Source organism: Borostomias antarcticus, assembly GCF_949987555.1.
Source record: "Borostomias antarcticus genome assembly, chromosome: 4".
In the NCBI taxonomy this organism is placed as follows: Eukaryota; Metazoa; Chordata; class Actinopteri; order Stomiiformes; family Stomiidae; genus Borostomias; species Borostomias antarcticus.
Genome location: NC_140237.1, coordinates 30735564 through 30755416, shown reverse-complemented (window position 1 = coordinate 30755416; position 19853 = coordinate 30735564). Strand labels below are relative to the sequence as shown.

General features: G+C 42.6%; 1 protein-coding gene and 1 long non-coding RNA gene across 2 annotated transcripts; one reads left to right on the top strand and one right to left on the bottom strand.

Moving 5' to 3' along the window:
* The first annotated feature begins 15233 nt into the window (after positions 1 to 15233).
* Positions 15234 to 18894, top strand: serf2b (small EDRK-rich factor 2b). Its single transcript, XM_084437141.1, has 3 exons — positions 15234 to 15315; positions 16570 to 16672; positions 18736 to 18894. The coding sequence occupies exons 1-3, from the start codon at positions 15309 to 15311 to the stop codon at positions 18854 to 18856; spliced, it is 231 nt and encodes a 76-aa protein (XP_084293267.1). The 5' UTR covers positions 15234 to 15308; the 3' UTR covers positions 18857 to 18894.
* On the bottom strand, positions 17375 to 18374 carry LOC311307995. Its single transcript, XR_014630404.1, has 5 exons — positions 18307 to 18374; positions 18109 to 18221; positions 17888 to 17999; positions 17718 to 17794; positions 17375 to 17639 (listed from the first exon to the last, which is right to left on the bottom strand). It is a non-coding gene; the product is annotated as an uncharacterized lncRNA (long non-coding RNA).
* Positions 18895 to 19853: the final 959 nt, after the last annotated feature.

Below are 19853 nucleotides of genomic sequence, written 5' to 3'. Positions count from 1 at the left end.
TCACTTTTCCTTATTACGGTAGATCCACTAGAGCTACCAGACAGTTAAAAAGGACAATATTGTTTTCCAGGAACCTGGGCCTAACAGAACTGCACGTCATATCCCACTGTATCAGTCTTTGACAGAGAAAGGGAGGAGAGATATTGGCACCCTCTGGCCTGTTTGATGCCAGAATACCAGAAAATGAACACATTAGCTCATTTTAAACGCCTGTCCAAACATAGGGTTTGGAGCTTTTCCTAAGATTGGCATACAAGTGAACGTGCAGCTCTGCAGAGCAGATGAGTCTGACATTTAAGCCTATTTAGTTAAATTGCTTAGCTACTCTCTCAATGAAAGAACATGGGGACTTGGGGAATAGTTAATTACTTGAGAATTGGGAGGGAGAGGTGAAAAGAACAGGTGGCTGAACAGCAAGTTTACACAGCAAGTTTCAAAAACATGAATTTGACTATCTAACTGTTCCACAAATCCATCCTAGAAATTTCCAAGTGAAATCAACATCTCAAGAGACCTTTAGAAGAGCAAGTGTAAGGGGTAGAAAAACAAGCCACACACCCTATTCTATTATTCTATTCGATGTGTTCTATTAATACATCCATGCACACACCTGGAAATGCCCCATTTCCTCCTTCCCCCCCAGTGAGGGGCTGTGTGTCATTGCAAGCTTAACTGTTTGAGTGCCTGTCTAAGACTAGGCAGAAGATTATCCCCTTTCACTGATTTACCTGCCTCGCATTTTCTCTAGGTGACCATCTGCTGCTGAGGAAGACACTAATGCAGTTTGAGCTGTGAGATGACACCTCACACCTGAAGTTGACATAGCTTAGTCCCTCTGGTAAATGAATAGCTATCAACACATTGATGTTTACATCTTTATTTACAGCAAATCCCTCATTGTTAAAGTTATGACTCCATTTTATCCAGATATTCCCATAAGACAGTATGTTTGAAAGAGTATGGCTTAAAACGTGGTGGGTGATCAAAGAGTTTTTTCTTGTATTGTTATGAAACCTGAACAGGCTCGGGGGAGAGTGCATACTGTTGTTGCAGCTGGAGGGGATTGTGGAACTGGCGGAGTGAGAATGCATTTTTGAATTTGGCAAGGTATCAGGTTAGACTAACACCTACTGTCACACAACACTTGTAGATGTATAACATGAGAACAGACAGAGAGATAGCAAGCAGCGTGCTGAGATAAAATTATATATTTCACGCAGAGGTAAAACAGGATAATATGCCATCAGGAGAGAGTGATTTTGAGAGTGTTGGGATCATCACTGTAACATGCTCAGGCCCAATGGTACTAGTGTCAGTGCAACAGCTGCAGCAACAATAGTGAGAGATGTTGACGCTGTATCTTCTGTGTAATATCTTTATTAGAACATGATGGTTTAACAGAGCTCTCTATCTTATGAATCATAATAGAACATAAATACATCTTCACCAAAATAAAAACAGAGGATCAATATGTCAACTTTCGGTTAAATATTGACAATGAAAGTGAAGTGTTTGCTTAATGACAACAATAGGAGAAGATGATGACCTACAGTATGTGTCAAGGAATGACAGACAATCCCTAATGACTTCCAGATATGATCCAGTCTTGTTGCCCTTTACCCAAACTGAGCCTGGAGGTAGATTAAACTGAGATAAAGACAAACATAGCGATGTTCTATCTATATTCTGCTACACGCTCCTCACGGTGCAGAGTAGAGATTGGACGAATGCTGGGTGCTTCCAGATTCCTAACAGCTTTGTACTAATTTCGTTGAAGAAGAATCAACAGCCGTCCCTTATACCAGACTTAATAAGAGAAACTGTGGTCCCACTGTTATAGAGCTGTATTGAACAGAGGATTCTGGCCAGACCGAAGGTTGCAAGGCCTCGTGGGATCTATGCAGGATGGGGGTATCGGAGGAATGCAGAGCCCATGTGTTACTTCCTAGGCATGCTGGCGCTGGGCAGGCCAAAGAACCCTCCGAGCCTCTGTAGCCTAGTGTCTCCTCAAACATGATTCAACTCCAGTCTACCCTGAGACAGATCTGAGTAGGCTTTATCACAATAAAAGCAGGCTTGTTTTGCAGCATCCGCATATTACACATGACCCCATGTTAATGGCTTGCCCAGGGCGGGATTAAAACTCACAAACTCCCGCTTGTGAGGCGAATGCCCCTCAAGGAGGGACTGTTAGCACTCCTTTGAGGAGTGAGTTTAACCAACCACTCGCTACCACTACCTGGGAGTGACCAAGGACACTTTGTCACTCAGTTACACTCACCCCTCTAAACTCACTCCACACCACAGGGCATCCGAGTCACGCCACCAATGTAACCCATGTTAAGGGTGTGCTTAGGGTAGGATTTGAACTCACGCTCTTGTGAGGCGGATGCGCTAACAGTTGCAACAATAAGGATGTTAACAGTCCCTCCCCCTTAGAGACAGGCTAACTCTAACCCAGGCTAGCTAGATTCTGTATAATTACCCATTATTACCCAAGTTGTGTCTCTTTTGGGAAGTAGGCTATAGGTGGATTTTGGCCACTCTGACATCATTAAAAGCTAACGAATTGTCATCTTTTTGAATATTAAACACTCTTGTGGTCCTGACATCACTGCAACTTCTTCACTGAGGGCCATTAATTGGCATGACAGTGGTTGTCTCTGCTTTTGAAGAAAGACGTTGCAAAATATAACTGTTGTCAACAACAGTAGCCTATTATGTGACCATGGAAACACATAGGAAGGATGGAATAGGCTACCAACAAAGCCCCTCTCAGTTAATTTCAAACCCATATCCCTAGGATGTTTCACTATCACATTCAGAGGTATTCCAGAGCTTTGTGCTGTAATAGAGAGCAGTGCACAGTCATCCATGCATTTCAGTATGACTCACTGGTTTAGACGTCACCCTGACTCCACAGGTCGACCTCAGCGTATTACAGCTAAAGCATACCGTTTCCCGAGAGATGAAAGACATCAAAGACTGTCTGTTATTTATTGTGATATACGTGGTGTACATTATGCAGCACGATACATGCTTGCGCTACAGTAGGTGATGCAAATTCAGAGTTCCTTTTTACCTCCGCCCCAGGGAGAGCTCAGGGCGAGAGGTAATGTTTTTGGTGGCGTGTGTTTGTCCGTCTGTACGTTTGTCTGTACGTCTGCTAGCAGGATTAAAAACTACCAGACCGTTTTTCGAAACACTCTGTGGAGTGGTGTAGCATGCTCCTACTTAGAACCCATTAAATCTTGGAGCAGATCCAAATCACAGGGCGGAGCCAAGGGCTGCCCAAACACTGCCGGCCATTCACCTCAATTACATTTTCGGCCCAGGATTACACAAAAACTACCAGACCGATTTTGATGAAACCTGGTGGAGGGGTGTAGCATGGGCAAATTTAGAACCCATTCAATTTTGGAGCAGATCCAAATCACGGGCTGGGTCCACAAGCCACCCAAACATGGTTGACCATTCACCTCCATTCATTTTTTGGACTTGGGGAGTGATACAATTCCCACCATTCATTGTCAGTTGGGGGAATTGAAATGGCCATATCTCGACATGGGAAGGCCACAGAGACACCAGCTTTGGACTGGCATAATGCCCTCAACCTATCGAATGAAGCAATACCAAACATGTCCTGCTTGCACGCATATGCGCACACGGAGCCATGAAATGCATTCATGTGCGGGGGTCTGTGCTCTCTGAGCACCATTTCAAGTTAATAATGTTGTAATGGTGGCATTCAAGTGCCCTGAATTGAATTCTAGAATCGTCTCTTTCAGGAGATAGTTGATGAAGCATAATACTGAGTCAGGCTGCTGTCACTCGCCACCTTGCACCGATCTTAAGATGAGGACAAATGTTTGCTGAAAGGATGATGCTAAAATTAACGTCCCAGATGTGGAGAACTCTGCCATGGCAACATTAGAGCCCAGGCCTTAATTAGCTGAGCTGTAGGTCACAGGAGGCTCCTCTCAGCCCATCTAGAGAGAAGGCCTCTGGGACAGAGGCAGAGAGGGAGTGAGGGGGAGACGGGCACTACAGTAAAGCCCATTACTGTTGGCTTGAGCGTAACCAATATCCACAGTGCCATTTCCCAGAGCTTCCAAGTGGTGACAAATATTTTGATGGGTGGAGTTACATACAGAGTTCTGGTTCAGTCCTGTTTCAACCCCCATCGGTATTGAGTAGCACTGTACTGTCAATATTATTCATCATACTGTATGTGCTCAACATTGGAAGAAGGTCACATATTCTTCATTGTCCCCCACCTGGCAATGCCAAAGGGGGACAACGACTATAGTTCAGCCACTGTCCTTTTGTACAGTATGTCTGTGTGTGTGTGTGTGTGTCCTGCACACTGTAGTACCAGAGCCCACCACTGTCAAGTACAGTACGTGGTGTCTCAGTAAGAGTGTAGTCTAGTTTACTTGGGAAGCCAAGTACTTGCCAGCTGGCGAGGCGTCAGTCTGTCATGCACCGTGAGCCCTGTCTGGAAGCGCTCACTCGTTTGATTTTTGATTTTGTTTGGAAATCCGATTCTATCTACAGTGGGCTCCAAAATGACTGCCACCCATGACTGGCAATGCACAAACAATACTTCAAATAAAAAATATAAACAATATAATTATAGAGAAACTGAATATATCCAACATGTGCGAAAATACGGTACTTTATTCATGCTTAAATGGAAACAGACAAAATCATCAACAATTATTTAATACAAAATACATTTCAAGAAAATCAAGGTTCATAACTATTGGCACCCCTTCTTTAGTACTTAGTGCAACCACCTCTGGCAAGGATAACAGCATGGGGTCTTTTCTTATAATGTTTGACAAGGTTAAGGAGCACATTTGGAGGGATCTTGGATCATTCCTCTAGGCAGATCCTTTCAAGATCATTCACATTCTTGGATTTGCGCTTATCAACTGCGCTCTTCAACTCAGCCCACAGGTTTTCTATTAGATTGAGGTCTGGCGACTGAGATGGCCATTACAGAACATTGATTTTGTTGTCACAGAACCATTTCTGTGTGGATCTTGCGGTATGCTTTGGGTCATTGTCTTGTTGGAAAGTCCACCTATGGCCAAGTCCCAGCCTTCTGGCAGAGGCAACGAGATTGTCAGCCAGAATTGCTTGATACTTGGTGGAATTCATTATGCCATCAACCAGTGGAATTAAAACAACCCTAAAGCATCACTGACCCACCATCATATAGCCCTCCAAAAGGACTTAAAGCTCTCTGAACTGATTTCATTCAATGCCTTTAAGGAAACCCTTAAGGATCTGGAGCGTGAACGTAGTGGAAAATGTTTCTGTCCTTAAACTCATGCACTGCCTATGCAAGGCAAGGCAAGGCAAGTTTATTTGTATAGCACATTTCAGCCACAGGGCAATTCAAGGTGCTTTACATGAGACATTTAAAGTATTAAAACAAAATGCAAGACATTCTAGACATTTAAAACAAAAAGCAGGACACATAGAGTACAGGAATAAAAGTTACAGTGCAGTATACAGATAAACATAACTCCTCTTAGAAAGCAGTGGTAAAAAGAAAGGTCTTCAGGCTTGTTTTAAAAGAAACAAGAGTTGCAGCAGCCCTGCAGTTTTCTGGAAGTTTGTTTCAGATATGTGAGGCATAAAAACTGAACGCTGCTTCTCCATGTTTTGTTTTAAATCTGGGGACAGAAAGCAGACCTGTGCCAGACAACATGAGGGGTCTGGATGGTTCATAGCGTATGAGCAGATCAGAAATATATTTTGGCCCTAGACCATTCAGTGCTTTGTAAACCAACAGCAGTATTTTAAAGTCAGTTCTTTGACAGACAGGAAGCCAGTGTAAAGACCTTAGAACTGGTGTGATGTGATCATCTTTCTTAGTCTTAGTGGACTCGAGCAGCAGCGTTCTGAATCAGCTGCAGCTGTCTGATCGATTTTTTAGAGAGACCTGTAAACATGCTGTTACAGTAGTCGAGTCTACTGAAGATAAATGCATGGACAAGTTTTTCCAAATCCTTCTGGGACATAAAACCTATATATATTCTTCAGGTGATAGTAGGCTGACTTTGTAATTGTCTTAATGTGGCTGTTGAAATTGAGGTCTGAGTCCATGACTACACCAAAATTTCTGGCTTCGCTTGTGGTTTTTAGCATTACTGATTGAAGTTGAGCACTGACTTTTAATCGTTCTTCTTTGGCTCCAAAAACAATTACTTCAGTTTTATTTTTGTTTAGTTGGAGAAAGTTCTGGCACATCCAATCATTGATTTGTTGAATGCACTTACTCAGCGCTTGTATGTGATTATAGTCTCCTGGTGATATGGTGATATAAATGTGTGTGTTGTCTGCATAGCTATGGTAACATATTTTGTTGTTTTCCATAATTTGAGTTAGTGGGAGCATGTAAATGTTGAACAGAAGAGGCCCCAGGATGGAACCTTGGGGAACTCCACAGGTCATTTTTGTTGGCTCAGATTTGTAATTGCCTATAGACACAAAATAGTCCCTGTCCTTTAAGTAGGATTCAAACCAATCTAACACTGTACCAGAAATTCCAAGACAATTTTCCAGTCGGCCTAGTAGTATGTTGTGGTCCACCGTGTCGAACGCAGCGCTGAGATCCAGTAGTACTAAGACTGAGATTTTGCCATTATCTGTGTTTAAATGGATGTCATTAAATACCTTAATTCGAGTAGTCTCAGTGCTGTGGTGTGGTCGAAATCCTGACTGGAAGACTTTTTATGTGTTATTTGTATTGTAAAGCGCTTTGTGCATTCGTGCTGTGAAAGGCGCTATATAAATAAAACTTACTTACTTACTTACTTACATCAAACGCAACCCTGAAGCCTTATATCATTGTTTTTTTTGTTTTCATGAAACCTGTTTGTTTATGTGTTTCTAGTATGTGCTGCCCTCTTGGCCAGGTCACTCTTAAAAAAGAGATTCCTTTTTATCCCAATGAGTTTTATCTGGTTAAATAAAGGCTAAATAAAAAATACAAAAAATATTTCACTGTGAGTATAGATGCCTCTCCTTGTATGTATGTAAATGCTTTATCTGAGAAAAGCATTCAATTTTGGTCTCATCTGACCAGAGCACCTTCTTCCATACATTTGGCACTCTAAGTGCTAGCTTCTGTGCCTTGTGGTCAGAAAAGGTTTTCTTCTGACAACCCTTCCAAAGAGACTGTGGTTGTGGAGGTGGCATCTGATGGTGCTTTTTGAAACCTGGTTACGCCAAGTTGTCACCAATTCTTTCACAGAGATTATGTTTTTTTGTTGTTTTTTTGCTTCTTTCACCATCCTCCTCAGTATCCTGGGGGGTAAAATGCAATTGTGTCCTCTAATCTTTTGGATTTTTAAATAATGGCCCCTGACAGTGCTCAGTGGTATATTCAATCATTTGTGAATCTTCTTGTAGTATCCATTAGCAGAGTTATGAAGGTCTACGACAATCTGTCTCTTTGTAACTGCCAGTTTTCTTCATGGCATTGGATGACAAAGGGATATTGCATGTGTGTTACCTCATTTTTATACCCTAGAGAAACAGGAAGTAAGTAAGTAAACTTTATTCATATAGCACTTCTCAAAGAGAGGACTCACAAAGTGCACAGGTTAAAATGCATACAAAGTATCAACAAAAATATCCAGTCTGGGTACTACTGACTCAAAGGCTATGTCACCTCTGGTCATAAGCCTGGTGAGAGGGACGACCAACAGAGCTTGGTCAGCAGACCTCAGTGACCTGCTGGGAGCATGTGCCTGGAGCAGATCAGATAGATGTACAGGCACCTGACCATGTAGGGCTCTATATGTAATTACAAGAGCCTTGAACTGGATCCTTAAATTAACTGGAAGCCAGTGCAAGGAGGCCAGGACAGGACTAATATGAGATTATAGATATATATATAATTCATGTTTCAATGAAAGAACATAATAGTTTCTGTTGAATACAGTGCTCTGTAAAAAACATGAAAGAAAGAAGCTAAATGAAAGGCTTTTAGTAAGGGACCCAAGACATACAAATCCGAGACAACTCAGTTGTGCATACTCACAACCACACAATCACCACACACACATGTGCGCATGCACACATACCAACATACCCACAGACACGCACACACACACACACGCACACACACACACACACACGCACGCACGCGCGCACGCGCGCGCCCGCGCCCAAACACACACACATACACACACCAGAAACATAATACCATGCAAAGCAAGGCACCAATGCTGTTAGACAGTATAGATCAATCAGATTATAATTACACATATGTGGACAATAATTTTCATCTTTTTTTTTTTTTAAAGATGAGAGGAACTGCAACATTTTGATGAAACCATCAAGCTCATTCCATATCTGTGCTCCCCTGCACATTATACTCAGGCTGGTGCATTTGAGTTTTAGTTTTTTCTCTGTAATAAGATTTTCCTCCTGGTATCTATCATATGCGTGCAGGGGAGGCAGACTGGCACAAGCTCACATAGGCTCACATAGGCGGGAGGTGATATAGTTGATGACCTGATACACTGTACAAGCATTGTGGTAAATATTGAACTCAGACCAGGATATTGCACGTATCATTTTCTTTTGTAGTGAAAATCAGACGTGCTTGTACTGAAAGTGGAAGGAAGTGTCTTGACAAAATCATTTATGGAAATAATGAATAGGAGAGGTCCCAGAATGGAGCCCTGTGGAACCCCACATTTGATTCTCTTCCATTGTGATTTATGAACGTTTATGAAGACATATTGTTCTCTGTCCTGTAGGTAATGGACTTCTGTACCATTTCCAGGCTATGTCTGTGATACCATAGAAATACAGCTTGTTGGTATTTGGAGTTTCTCTATAATTATATTGTTTATAATCTTGTAAAGTATAGTTTGTTCATCAAATCAATCAATGAATCAATCAATCAAATTTTATTTGTATAGCACATTTCATACAAAGTCATCTCAATGCGCTTTACATACAGAAATAAGAATATAAAAGAAATGTATAAATATGGCACACTAGTAGACAATTAGTCATTGCATGTCAGGGGTGCCAGTACTTTTGGAGCCAACTGTAGACTGTAGCTGACATACCACACTTAAACTAACTATAAACCTCTAACTATAAAATCCATTTCTCTACTTCAATTTGCCGTAGCCTAAGAACATTTTTTGTAAACTACAGTAGGTGTACCCTGAATGCAAGGAGGGGAAAACCAATGATGTCCACCTCTTGACATTTGGTCGATTTTACTGACTGCTAGATCAACGAGAATAGAATATGACCGATTTCATTCAACAACTGTGCATAATAATTACATGCATCAGAGGTAGGGGACCCATGTTTCACTGTGCACAGTGCGCTTGTTTTGAGTTGCTGTTTTGTGATAATATTTTATACAAAAAAAATAATTTCAATCTGAATCAAAATAACATATATCTTTATGGTATTTTCAGAGAATACAGAACTAAGAATATACAGTACTTTACTCTAGACATAACTTTGGTCTGTGCTCAATATCAGCATTCCCACAAAAATCAACATTCCATTGGCTTCACATGTATATTAGACTTCGCTGACCAGACATCACGTTCCATTTGAGGTACAGTCCGTGCAATGTCAACACACTGTATCAACATAGGCTGTGCACGTGCCTCTGGCTTTGCAGTACAGACCCTGACTTATTCACCATATGAGCATGGCCCTGGACAGAGGAACAGTTGCGTAGCTGAGCAGACTCAGCTGGGTGAGTCAGCCAGGAGACAGTGCTGAGATCATCCTGGCCGCACAGTAACTGGAAGTGGTACAAGTGGACTGACACTGTTAAGCAAATGACTCATATCTACAATGATAGCCCATAATATGCTAATCCACCATACTGTATACACCATGGTCATAGTGCGGCACAGGCTATAGAAAGCGAGAATTTAGAATGTGCATACACTTAGACTACAGAGCCCTTGTAGAACTGTGTGTCCCATTGGCATAATGTTTGCATGAAGATGAATAGTCGCAGCATATGTTCTTCCTGTCATATAATCTTACAGACAGTAGGCTTTATAGACCCATATACTAGGATGCTGAATATGCAATAGCTCTCCGTCATTACCATGGCAACCACTTGGAGGCTTAGCATCTGGACATTATCATAGTTTCATTTGATTACCTTAATGACACAAGGCATGATGTCAGCACAGTAGAATACATCTCTGTTAATGTCTCTACCATGTTTGCCATGGTTAATAACGTTGAAACAAGAAGGCAGGGGAAATGAAATTCTCCAAAAAGAACATTAGCCAAGAGAGACTTTCAACAAGATGTGATTTATAGTTTGCATGGTATGGCTCACATATAAGTGCAATAGTGCGTACATTACTTTAAATACAAAAAAGATACACAAACATATAATATCTAGGCCTACTTAGAAAATATATAAAATAGTTGATGTAGATACAAAATGCATACAAAATAGTTAATGCTGTATAAATGTATTATTAAGCCATTTAGTCTACAAAAAGATACACAGATATAGATTTGATGTGTCACACGCTTTACAGTCAAGACAAGGAACAGTCATGACTAAATATGAACATTAACATTACTTGACTGTAGAAGAGGAGAAGGAGGAAGAGTCAGATATGATCACTTCAATGATTCCTTCTCTTCTGCTCCTCTCTAAGCAAAGAAAAAAAGAAAGAAAAGTAGTTCATACTCTCATATTTCAATATGGGTCATCCAGGGCCCATGTCTTAAGATCCAATATCCAGTATCCCAACACATAAAGTTATTAGATGTAATAAATCCAGGTCAGGGTGGAGGAACCAACTCCACCCAAGCTCATTAACCCCAAGGATCTTCAAAGGTCCGACTGCACGAGGGTCAATCTGTCCACCATCTGTGCTGCGGATCACCTTGACGCTGGTCCTCGCCCTGTCATTCCGTGGCTGCTCACATGTCTTCTTTTGTCACCAGAATGTCGTTAATCCTGTGGGACATATCCCCTACACACCCTCAGGTAGCGTCGCGGCGCCTCTGATAGAAGGTTCAAGCTGTCCTCCACCTGCCCAGGTGGGAGCGGAGAGGAGGAATTATTTGGGTGTGAGAGGGTCCTGTGTTGGGGTACTACTGTCTGACCACACCTCATACTGTAGCACACCCAACGGTATAATCCAGTAAAACTGGGCCCTACTTTGTCCCCCAACTTACATAATCTATAAGCAGGTTCCACTATGTGTCCAGCCAGAGGAGTGTAGGTTAAATAATAATAAAAGGTTAAAATGACACATGAACGGAGTCCCTTTTCACTCCACTGAATTCTCCTCCCTCCCTGTCTCACCAGATCTAAGACACAGGGAAATCTTAGCACCGGTCCGTGATCTGTTTCGTGTGACACATTAACCTATTTTGATGCTCGTGCGTACAGTGTGTGCTCCTTCCTTATTGTTCGATGCTTTATTAACACAGAGTACAACAAAGACATGAAATACAGCACTGGGTTGTATAATTATATGACAGCAATACACATGAGGATCAACTACGGACATATTGCTTTCGACAATTGTTAAAAGTAACAAGATGAGATCTAAAACCAGTTTTCCACTAATATCTATTTAGAGTGCTTTAACACTTATTTGATGAGAATGAAGTGAATAAATGTTTTTTCACAGGACTGCTCTTAGTACTTTCTTCGGGAGTTGAAGGGTGACCTCTGGGCCATGCTGTTACTACATACACAAAGGTCCAGAGTCACTAAACGGTTCATAGACAAGGCTTGGAACATGAACTTGGCAGATTTCCCCTCCAGCTTAAGAGACATTTTATCTCTGCCAGATGTGAGTGTGACTGTGAGTAAAGACCTAGTCCAGAGGAGGAAAACAGTTTATGTGCTGACTCTTCTACAGCTGTGAAGACAGGATAATATAAACCCCCCTATATTATTCAACAGCAAACCTTTGTGCTCCATTTTTAAATTAAATTTTGTAAAGTCCTCGGCCTTGGCTGGATGACTCTTTGGCTCTCCCTTGTAACACACACAAATTGCATTCAGCCTTGGCACACAGATCCACTCAACAAGATAACACAGTCATCATTGTGACAGAGGGTAGACTTGGACCAATTGATTGAGAATAAAATTAACACGATCCCATTTGAGGGAATCTAAAGTGAGCTGGACCAATCAAATCAAGTAATGCACATCTGCACTGGTGTCCTGTTTCTTCACTGTAAAAATACTGAAATTCCTCTACTCCTGTTGGCATGCAGGGTCTTTAAAAAGTATGTAAACAACTAGTGGCATAACACTGATTTTGATATTTCTATAAGGACACAAACATGCTTACAAAATATTACAAAATAAAAGCAGTATCAAACAGTGGCATTGCAGTATCTCTTGTTAACAATAAACAACCCTTTACTAGAAAGATATCATGGCAAGACAGTGGATGGCATCAGCCAGAGCCATCAATCACTGGAGACAGAGGACTGGACACTGCCAGTGTGATGGATGACACTGGTGGAATGAGAGGGTGGAAGGAACCATACGCTCAACTTGTCACACCAAGTTTGCATTGAGACATCGGCATTTTCATTGCACTCATAACTTGTCGTTAAGCATTCACATGAGAGGATTTTGAATAAAATAAACTAAGCATAAAACAACCAGCTGTGAAGTTCGTAGATCATACAAAGTGTGAAAAAGCACCTCTGGGAAAATGTGGTTTACTCTTCATTACTCTCTGTTGCGTTATGAATCATGACTCTCCAACTCAAATTAAATCAGTGTGCATATGTCTACACACCCTAATCTAAATTGATTTCAGACATGCTTGCTGACATGGCAGATGGTCTGTCTGTCACCTAAAATGTCAGTACGGCAACGTGTGAATTGCTGCTGTGCTGCAGAGCACACTAGACAGGACTGGTTAGAGCAGACGAACAGCAGAAGCTGTCAGAATTGTCAGAATTACCAGGTGGTGGTAATTGCACCGCAAGGCAAAAATAGCTAAATTTTAACAGGATTCCAGCATTGAAAGCAGCTGTGGACAGGGGAAAACAAAAGTCCAAGTCAGACAACCCTGGTCTTTCCTGTCGCCACCACCCCAATAAACTGGGCGCACTGTGTAGTAGCCTACGTGCTGTTAAAATCTTCACACTTCACTATGCATGTGGGATGGAAGGCCGTGGTGGTTTATCCGCCCTCAGTACTTCAGTGTTTTTGTTTCGTCTCACATATCCGGCTAATTGGAAAGGTTTGGGCCTATGAAAAGATCAGACCAGCCTGTAGCCGACCCCATTCATGAGAGATCTTCTGCAAGGACAAAAACACAGTATACGTACAGGGACATTTTACTCTGATTATTCTGGGATTATACTGTTTAGTTATATGTTCAACACTGGAATGATACTATCTTCAAAATGCACCAGTGAACCATGTAATTTCCTTAGGGGATCCAATAATAAAACATTACATTCATGGCCCACCTCCTGCAAGATGCATACTTTTTTGGCAAATAAGATTCAATGTAGGCCCTGTAGGTCTACCTTTATCGTTACATCTTTTGTACTTGTACAGGGAAGTACAATTCTTGGGTTCGGGCTACTTAATCTCGTAGCAACAACGTAATAACAACAAAAGATAAGGACAGTAAATAAGTATAATACAGGATAATAGTAATAAAACACTATCTACAATAGTGATCAAAACGGTGCAATACGACCTAATCGAAGGCTATAGTGTGCGTAAAGTGTGTAGTGCATTAAGGTGCAAATGTGCACTGTTGCATGTGGGTGTGTGTTTGTGTATGTAGCCTACAGTCTGAGTCTGAGGGAGCCTGTGTGTGACTGTGAGTGACACATTCAGGCAGGCAACAGGCCATCAGTGTCCATATTGTTCAGGATCAGCCTGATGGAAAAGTAAGTAAATCTCTTTAAAAAGCTGTCTCTGACCCTGCAGGCCCGGCCCTTGGGGCTGCAATACCGTTTGCAAGAGGGCAGCAGATGAAACAGCCCATGGATGGCTGGGGCCTTGATGGTCCTGCCGGTTGTATATCTCCTCAATGGAAGGGAGCACACACCCACTGATGTGTTGGGCAGACAACACTACCCTCTGCAGCGCTTAACGGTTGAGAGCAGAGCAGTTCCCATACCACGCTGTGATGTTCAGCCAGGATGCTCTCAGTTGTTATGCCTCTGTAGAAGGCCCGTAGGATCATAGGTCCCATGCCATACTTCTTCAGCCGTCTGAGGTGGAAGAGGCATTGTTGTGCCTTTTCCTTGCTCCACAATGGATGGTGATGGGTCCAGCCTCTCTCCTCTCCTCCTGTAGTCCACCATCAGCTCCTTGGGTCTTGTCAACATTGAGAGGTTGTTCTCCTGGCACCACTGTGTCAGGCTGTTGACCTCTCTCCTGTAGGCCTTCTCATCTTTGTCAGTAATCAGGCTTATTACTGTCGTGTCATCGTCCATGGTGGAGCTGTGCGTGGCTACGCAGTCGTAGATATACAGGGAGTAGAGGAGAGGGCTCTGAACACAGCCCTGGGGGCCCCCTGTGTTGAGGGTCAGAGGGGCAGAGGTGTTGGAGCCCATCCTCACCACCAGAATGTCCTACGCACCATTTTATTGTGCTTAATTCATGGGTAGTGCATCCCGTGAGGTAGGACATGTCAAAATGTCTATCAACATTTCCTACCTGACAGGATGCACTACCCATGAATTAAACATAATATGGGTGATCGGTCATCCTGAGAAGGTAGGCCAACTTTTCAGAGCACCGGATAGGAAGTCCAAGATCCAGCTGCACAAACTGGGGTTGAGCCTTAGGTCCCAGAGCTTGGTGTCGAGTCTGGGGGGGCAGGTCTCTATGGACACGTAATTTGTTTATTAATTAATATTCCTCAGAGACGCACATTTTAATTGAATTAAAAGGTTTAGAGAACTGTGACCTTATCAAAAACGGACTCCTGTTGACTGCTGTTTAAATGTGGAAAATGAGTTTAGGGTCTACCACTTGAGTGGTCTATGGTCATGCTCCAGTTGGTCTACACCGCCACCTGCTGGGGGAAATCTAAAAGAACCCTGACACTCGAGTTGGACGACAAGTGACGACATGACTTCCGTGTTCTCGTTCAGTCTCACGATGTTGGTCCAGTCCTTATACCTCCATGGTCCAGTCCAGCTCCACCTACACACTTGCCTCTTTTAGTGGGTGTTTGACGATCTGAAAAAACAGCTACTGGGAGGCAGCGAGCGGCCCTTGGGCTGAGCTTGACTGGACTTCGGGAAGCATCGGCTACATAAAAATGACCAGTGGGTATCAACAAATTCTCTAAGCGTAAAGCGTTTTATGTTTCAATAGTGAGAAATATCTGATTTGATTATCTGTCTACGTTTAGCCATGATAGTGCAATGCATAGAGATGGCGACCCTGCTGCCAAAGCGCTAACGCTTCCGACTAGGAGCCCAAGCTCCTTATGGTGCGTTCGTTTATAACTGGGAGGTGGCAAATTGCGACTTGCTACTAGGAATGATTAAATAAAACACCGCATGAACTCGCACTTCCTCGTCGCAAATTCGGATATGTTTCTCAGCCCCCAGTTGCTCGAATGCACTAGATATAGGTAACTGTGATATAATGGTATATAGATATAACTAGGTAACTGTGATATAATGGTATATAGATATAACTAGGTAACTGTGATATAATGGTATATAGATATAACTAGGTAACTGTGATATATTGGTATATAGCTCGAATGCACACAGGTCGGAGGTAGGTATTTTGCCACTTGCGACTTGCCACCTCCGACCAAAAACGAACGCACCATTAATCTTCTATCTAACGTTAGCTAGACAATGCTACTAATGTATCCAGCCACTTGTGCGTTGTTGGTGGTTCCTCCAAAGATATTCAATAGCTATATTGAACGCTGCAATTATAAGCCAGTCTAGCTACCTACGTTACAAGTCCTGCAGTTAGTGGCCCACATTAGTGCTAGTGGCTAGCTAGCTTGTTAGCCAAGTGGCACTAACGTCAACGCTAGTGCTAGCTAGGTGGCTAGCTAGCTTGTTTTTAGCTGGTCAGATCTCATCTCTTATGTCAAAGTACAGTGTATCAGCATTGTGCTCAATTGACCCAGCGGGGTAGCTAACGATTTAATGAGAACGTTTGCACCAACTATCCACGCCAGGACTAATCTAGCTAGCTAGTACTAACTTTATTTGGTCAACAGAACACAGGTTTCCCAGAAGCTTCTTTCGTTAAGAGGCTCTTAAGCCCATTCAGTTGACCAATCAGAGAGCTTGCCCAGACCAGTTGACCAATCAGAACGCTCTAAATGAATGGCCCAAGAGCCTCTTAACGAAAGAAGCTTCTGGGAAACCTGGCCTTCTGTTTTCGTGGCTATGCGGTGGTCTCTAGCGCCCCTTGCCACGTCCGCAAGACGAGAGAGGTGTATCTTTGGTGCGACGTCTGTGTTGTGATATGTGTAACTCTGGTAGTAGAATAACGTAGTTATAGTAGTTATAGTCTGATACTCGTAGTAAATACATATGGGTTTACAGGAGGAAACCAGCGTGAACTTGCCCGTCTGAAGAATGCCAAGAAGCAAGGAGACCAGACCAAGAGGTCTGATGACGGTCTGTCTGCTCAAGCCCGCAAGCTGAGGTATACTTTGCCATCTAGACTCCTTTATTCACGATAAATGTTCTATTGTTGTTGCGTACATTTACCGGTGTAGTTGAGTGTAGTCAACAATCGGCCATTCAATAAGGCATCTAAAGGTCATTTAGAGTGATGGTTTTTGGCATTATGTCAACTCACTTGCCTATAATCTTTTGTAGGGATGCAGAGATAATGCAACAAGCAGAAAAAAGCAAATGTGGACAAGGGAAATGACAAGTCTAAGTAACCTTGGGAGACAGACCAGTCCAGTTGTTAAAGGACTTCCCTCTTCTCTTATTCTGCCAGCGGTTTTAACAGAGCTCTCTCATTATGTCTGGACTCTAACATGTAAAAGCTGGTTTAATTAAGTCTGAAATAGTTAGCGGTTTGCCCTCTTTCATCATGCATGTCTCGTTTAAAGGAGTATCCAAGGTGTAGCAGAAGGAGCAAGACTGAAGCGTCCATGTAACAATCGTGTATTTTTGTATAAAACTGCCCCGCTGATTCCAAATAAAGTGTATCTTTTTAGTTCACTTTTGAATTAATTTGCAGAAAGACACAAATTACACCTGGTTTGTTTTAGGCTTATTTGTCCAGGCTCCACAACAGCTCTGATTGTTGCTTAAATAAAGTTTCATTTGATACATAATACAAATCATGGTTATAATTTGAGAGTAGGCTACACAAAGTACACATGTTTAAACATCTTTAATTATTTAGTACGATTACAATTTCAATATTTCTTACACATTTGCACAGAATGTTATAGAGTCACTAAGTAACCCGTCCTTGGATAGAGGACCAACATGACCAGTTCATATGGAGCAATAAAAAATCTGTTTGATACTGTTTAAGACCGCCATCTTGTTGTGTACACTACATGCCACAGCAGCTGGTTGGGGTCCACTTGATATTCGGGACGAGCTGGGAGCCAGACCTGGGTTTTGACTGCGGATTCTTCTTCACCTCTCTGAAGGAAAGATTAAAAAACAAGTTAACTCCATTTCACAACACACCAATAACACAAAACCAATCAATGAGAAATTACCTTGCCAAGTGTAGAACTGCTTCTATGATATTTCTTCCCTCTTTGGCACTGGTTTCACAAAATAACGTATGATGAGTCTGAACAAAAAAGCATAGGCCTAATTGAGGGAGCTATTTCACCTAGAGTATCCTACTGTACACACTCTTTGAAAATTGGTCACATTGCTGTACCATGGCCAACCTCTCTCCTTGAACTCTGCTGACACAGCTTCCCTCTGGCAGCTCTGATCTCCGGTCAACCTTGTTGCCAATCACATATCTGGATCGGACCATCTGTAGACTCCTGGGGGGGGGAGGGGACATGGTTGAATGACAGTAAAACAAAAAATGGAGATCTCAATAGTGTCTGATAAGCCGTTGAACTAAAACCATTGTACAAAACAAAGATGCACCTGCATGAGGTCCATCCATTGTCCAACATTGAGGAATGTGCTCTCGCATGTTATCATACAGTAGTAGTATACCATGCGCATTGCGGAAGTAGGATCTGGTGACGCTGCGGAACCTGGGACACGGGATACTTGAAGTTGCCTTTATCTAGAAAAGTGTCAAGTGACCATTTCACACAGGGAATTTTCACAGCCATGTACCTCTTGTCCAGCTGTGTCCCATATCTGTATGTATGTAACATGTTCTTTACTTTACATTCTACTCCTATGATATAGATCAAAACAGGAAAACCAGTCAATTCCTTCAACCCCAACGTGGATGAAATGGTGAATGGGCTGTATTAAATTATTCTATTCTATTAACCCTAACCCTAAATTAAATCTGTCAGGTCATACCTTCATAAGTCTGCACAACAGCCTGTAACTCCATCACCTCACTGTCGTGCATCCTCTGCATTGACACGACCTTTGCCTCAAGCCTCTGTTGCTCCTGCGTTCAAAAATAAACGTGGTATTTGTTTTATTTGTATGACCTTCTCATAACATGTTCTCAAACCTCGTGTTCTCACCTCTTTTCGTACAGTTTTTTCTCTGAGATACACCTGGCGTTTCACTTCCTCACCTTCTCAGACTGCTCTCCAGCCGGAGGTTCTGCAGGGCGTGGCCCCGGCTCTCAGCCAATAGCGATCTGACCATTGACTCGTACCGCTGCAGCAGGTTGCTGTCTGCAGAAGAGTGGATCTGCAGGTAAAGCTCAGACACCTGCTTCCTCAGCCTATTAATAATAAAGCACAGAGACAAATGCGACCAGTCATTACAGAAGAGGTCTAGTCTGAGGTGTTCCAGGTCAACTATAACTAAAAGTATAGCTGAAATGTCAAATGTGACAAGTAAGGTGCTTCCTCCCCATCTTCAACTGTTGTCTGTCTCTGATGTGAAAAGGACAAACAAAAGCAACTACTAGGACTGGAAAGAGGAACTGATTAGCACTGATAAGATACTGTAAGGACAAGCGATTACACAAATTCCAAAGTACCTGTACCCGTTGTTACACATGGCTAATGCACTTTACTATTCTATATTCTATTAGGCCGACCTACCTTTCAATGTATGAGGTATCATCCAGTTTGTCTTCAAATTCCTCCCATGCATTTCTTTGAGTTTCATCCACAGACTGTCCGTCCAAGTACGAAGATACTTCATGAAACCGTGCAGTCATTGACGTCAACATGGCCATCCTCGTTGACATCAAACATATTGAACAAAATACTCATATTGGTATTGTTGACACTGAGCTGTCTCTGCAAACAAAGGTCAAGTCCTCGTACTCGATCCTCCTCGATTTAATCACATCACAGGCATCAGACAATTTACACCAAATAGTAGCCTACTGACATACCTACTTGTTCTATTTCGTGGAGCTCCGCCCCACAGGGCTAGCTCCTATTGGCTAGCGAAACCCAGCTAGCTACATTGACTGAAGAAAAAAACATACACGCACCTGTGTCCAACCAGGTCCGGTGCACCACTGTATAAGCGGGCTACGCCCGCACATCTGCTCCTTCGAAATTTTCAGCTCGCATTGCTACTGGAGAAGATCAGAAGATGTCTACTCAGCGGACCCAAGCGGACCTGGCGGCGTCCCTAGATGACCCCCTGCCGGTGCCGATGGATCCGCCGGATCGTTTCTGTGTCTGCGGCTCCCGCTACAGCGACGTGGGACACCACCTCTGCTTCCGCTGTCTGGG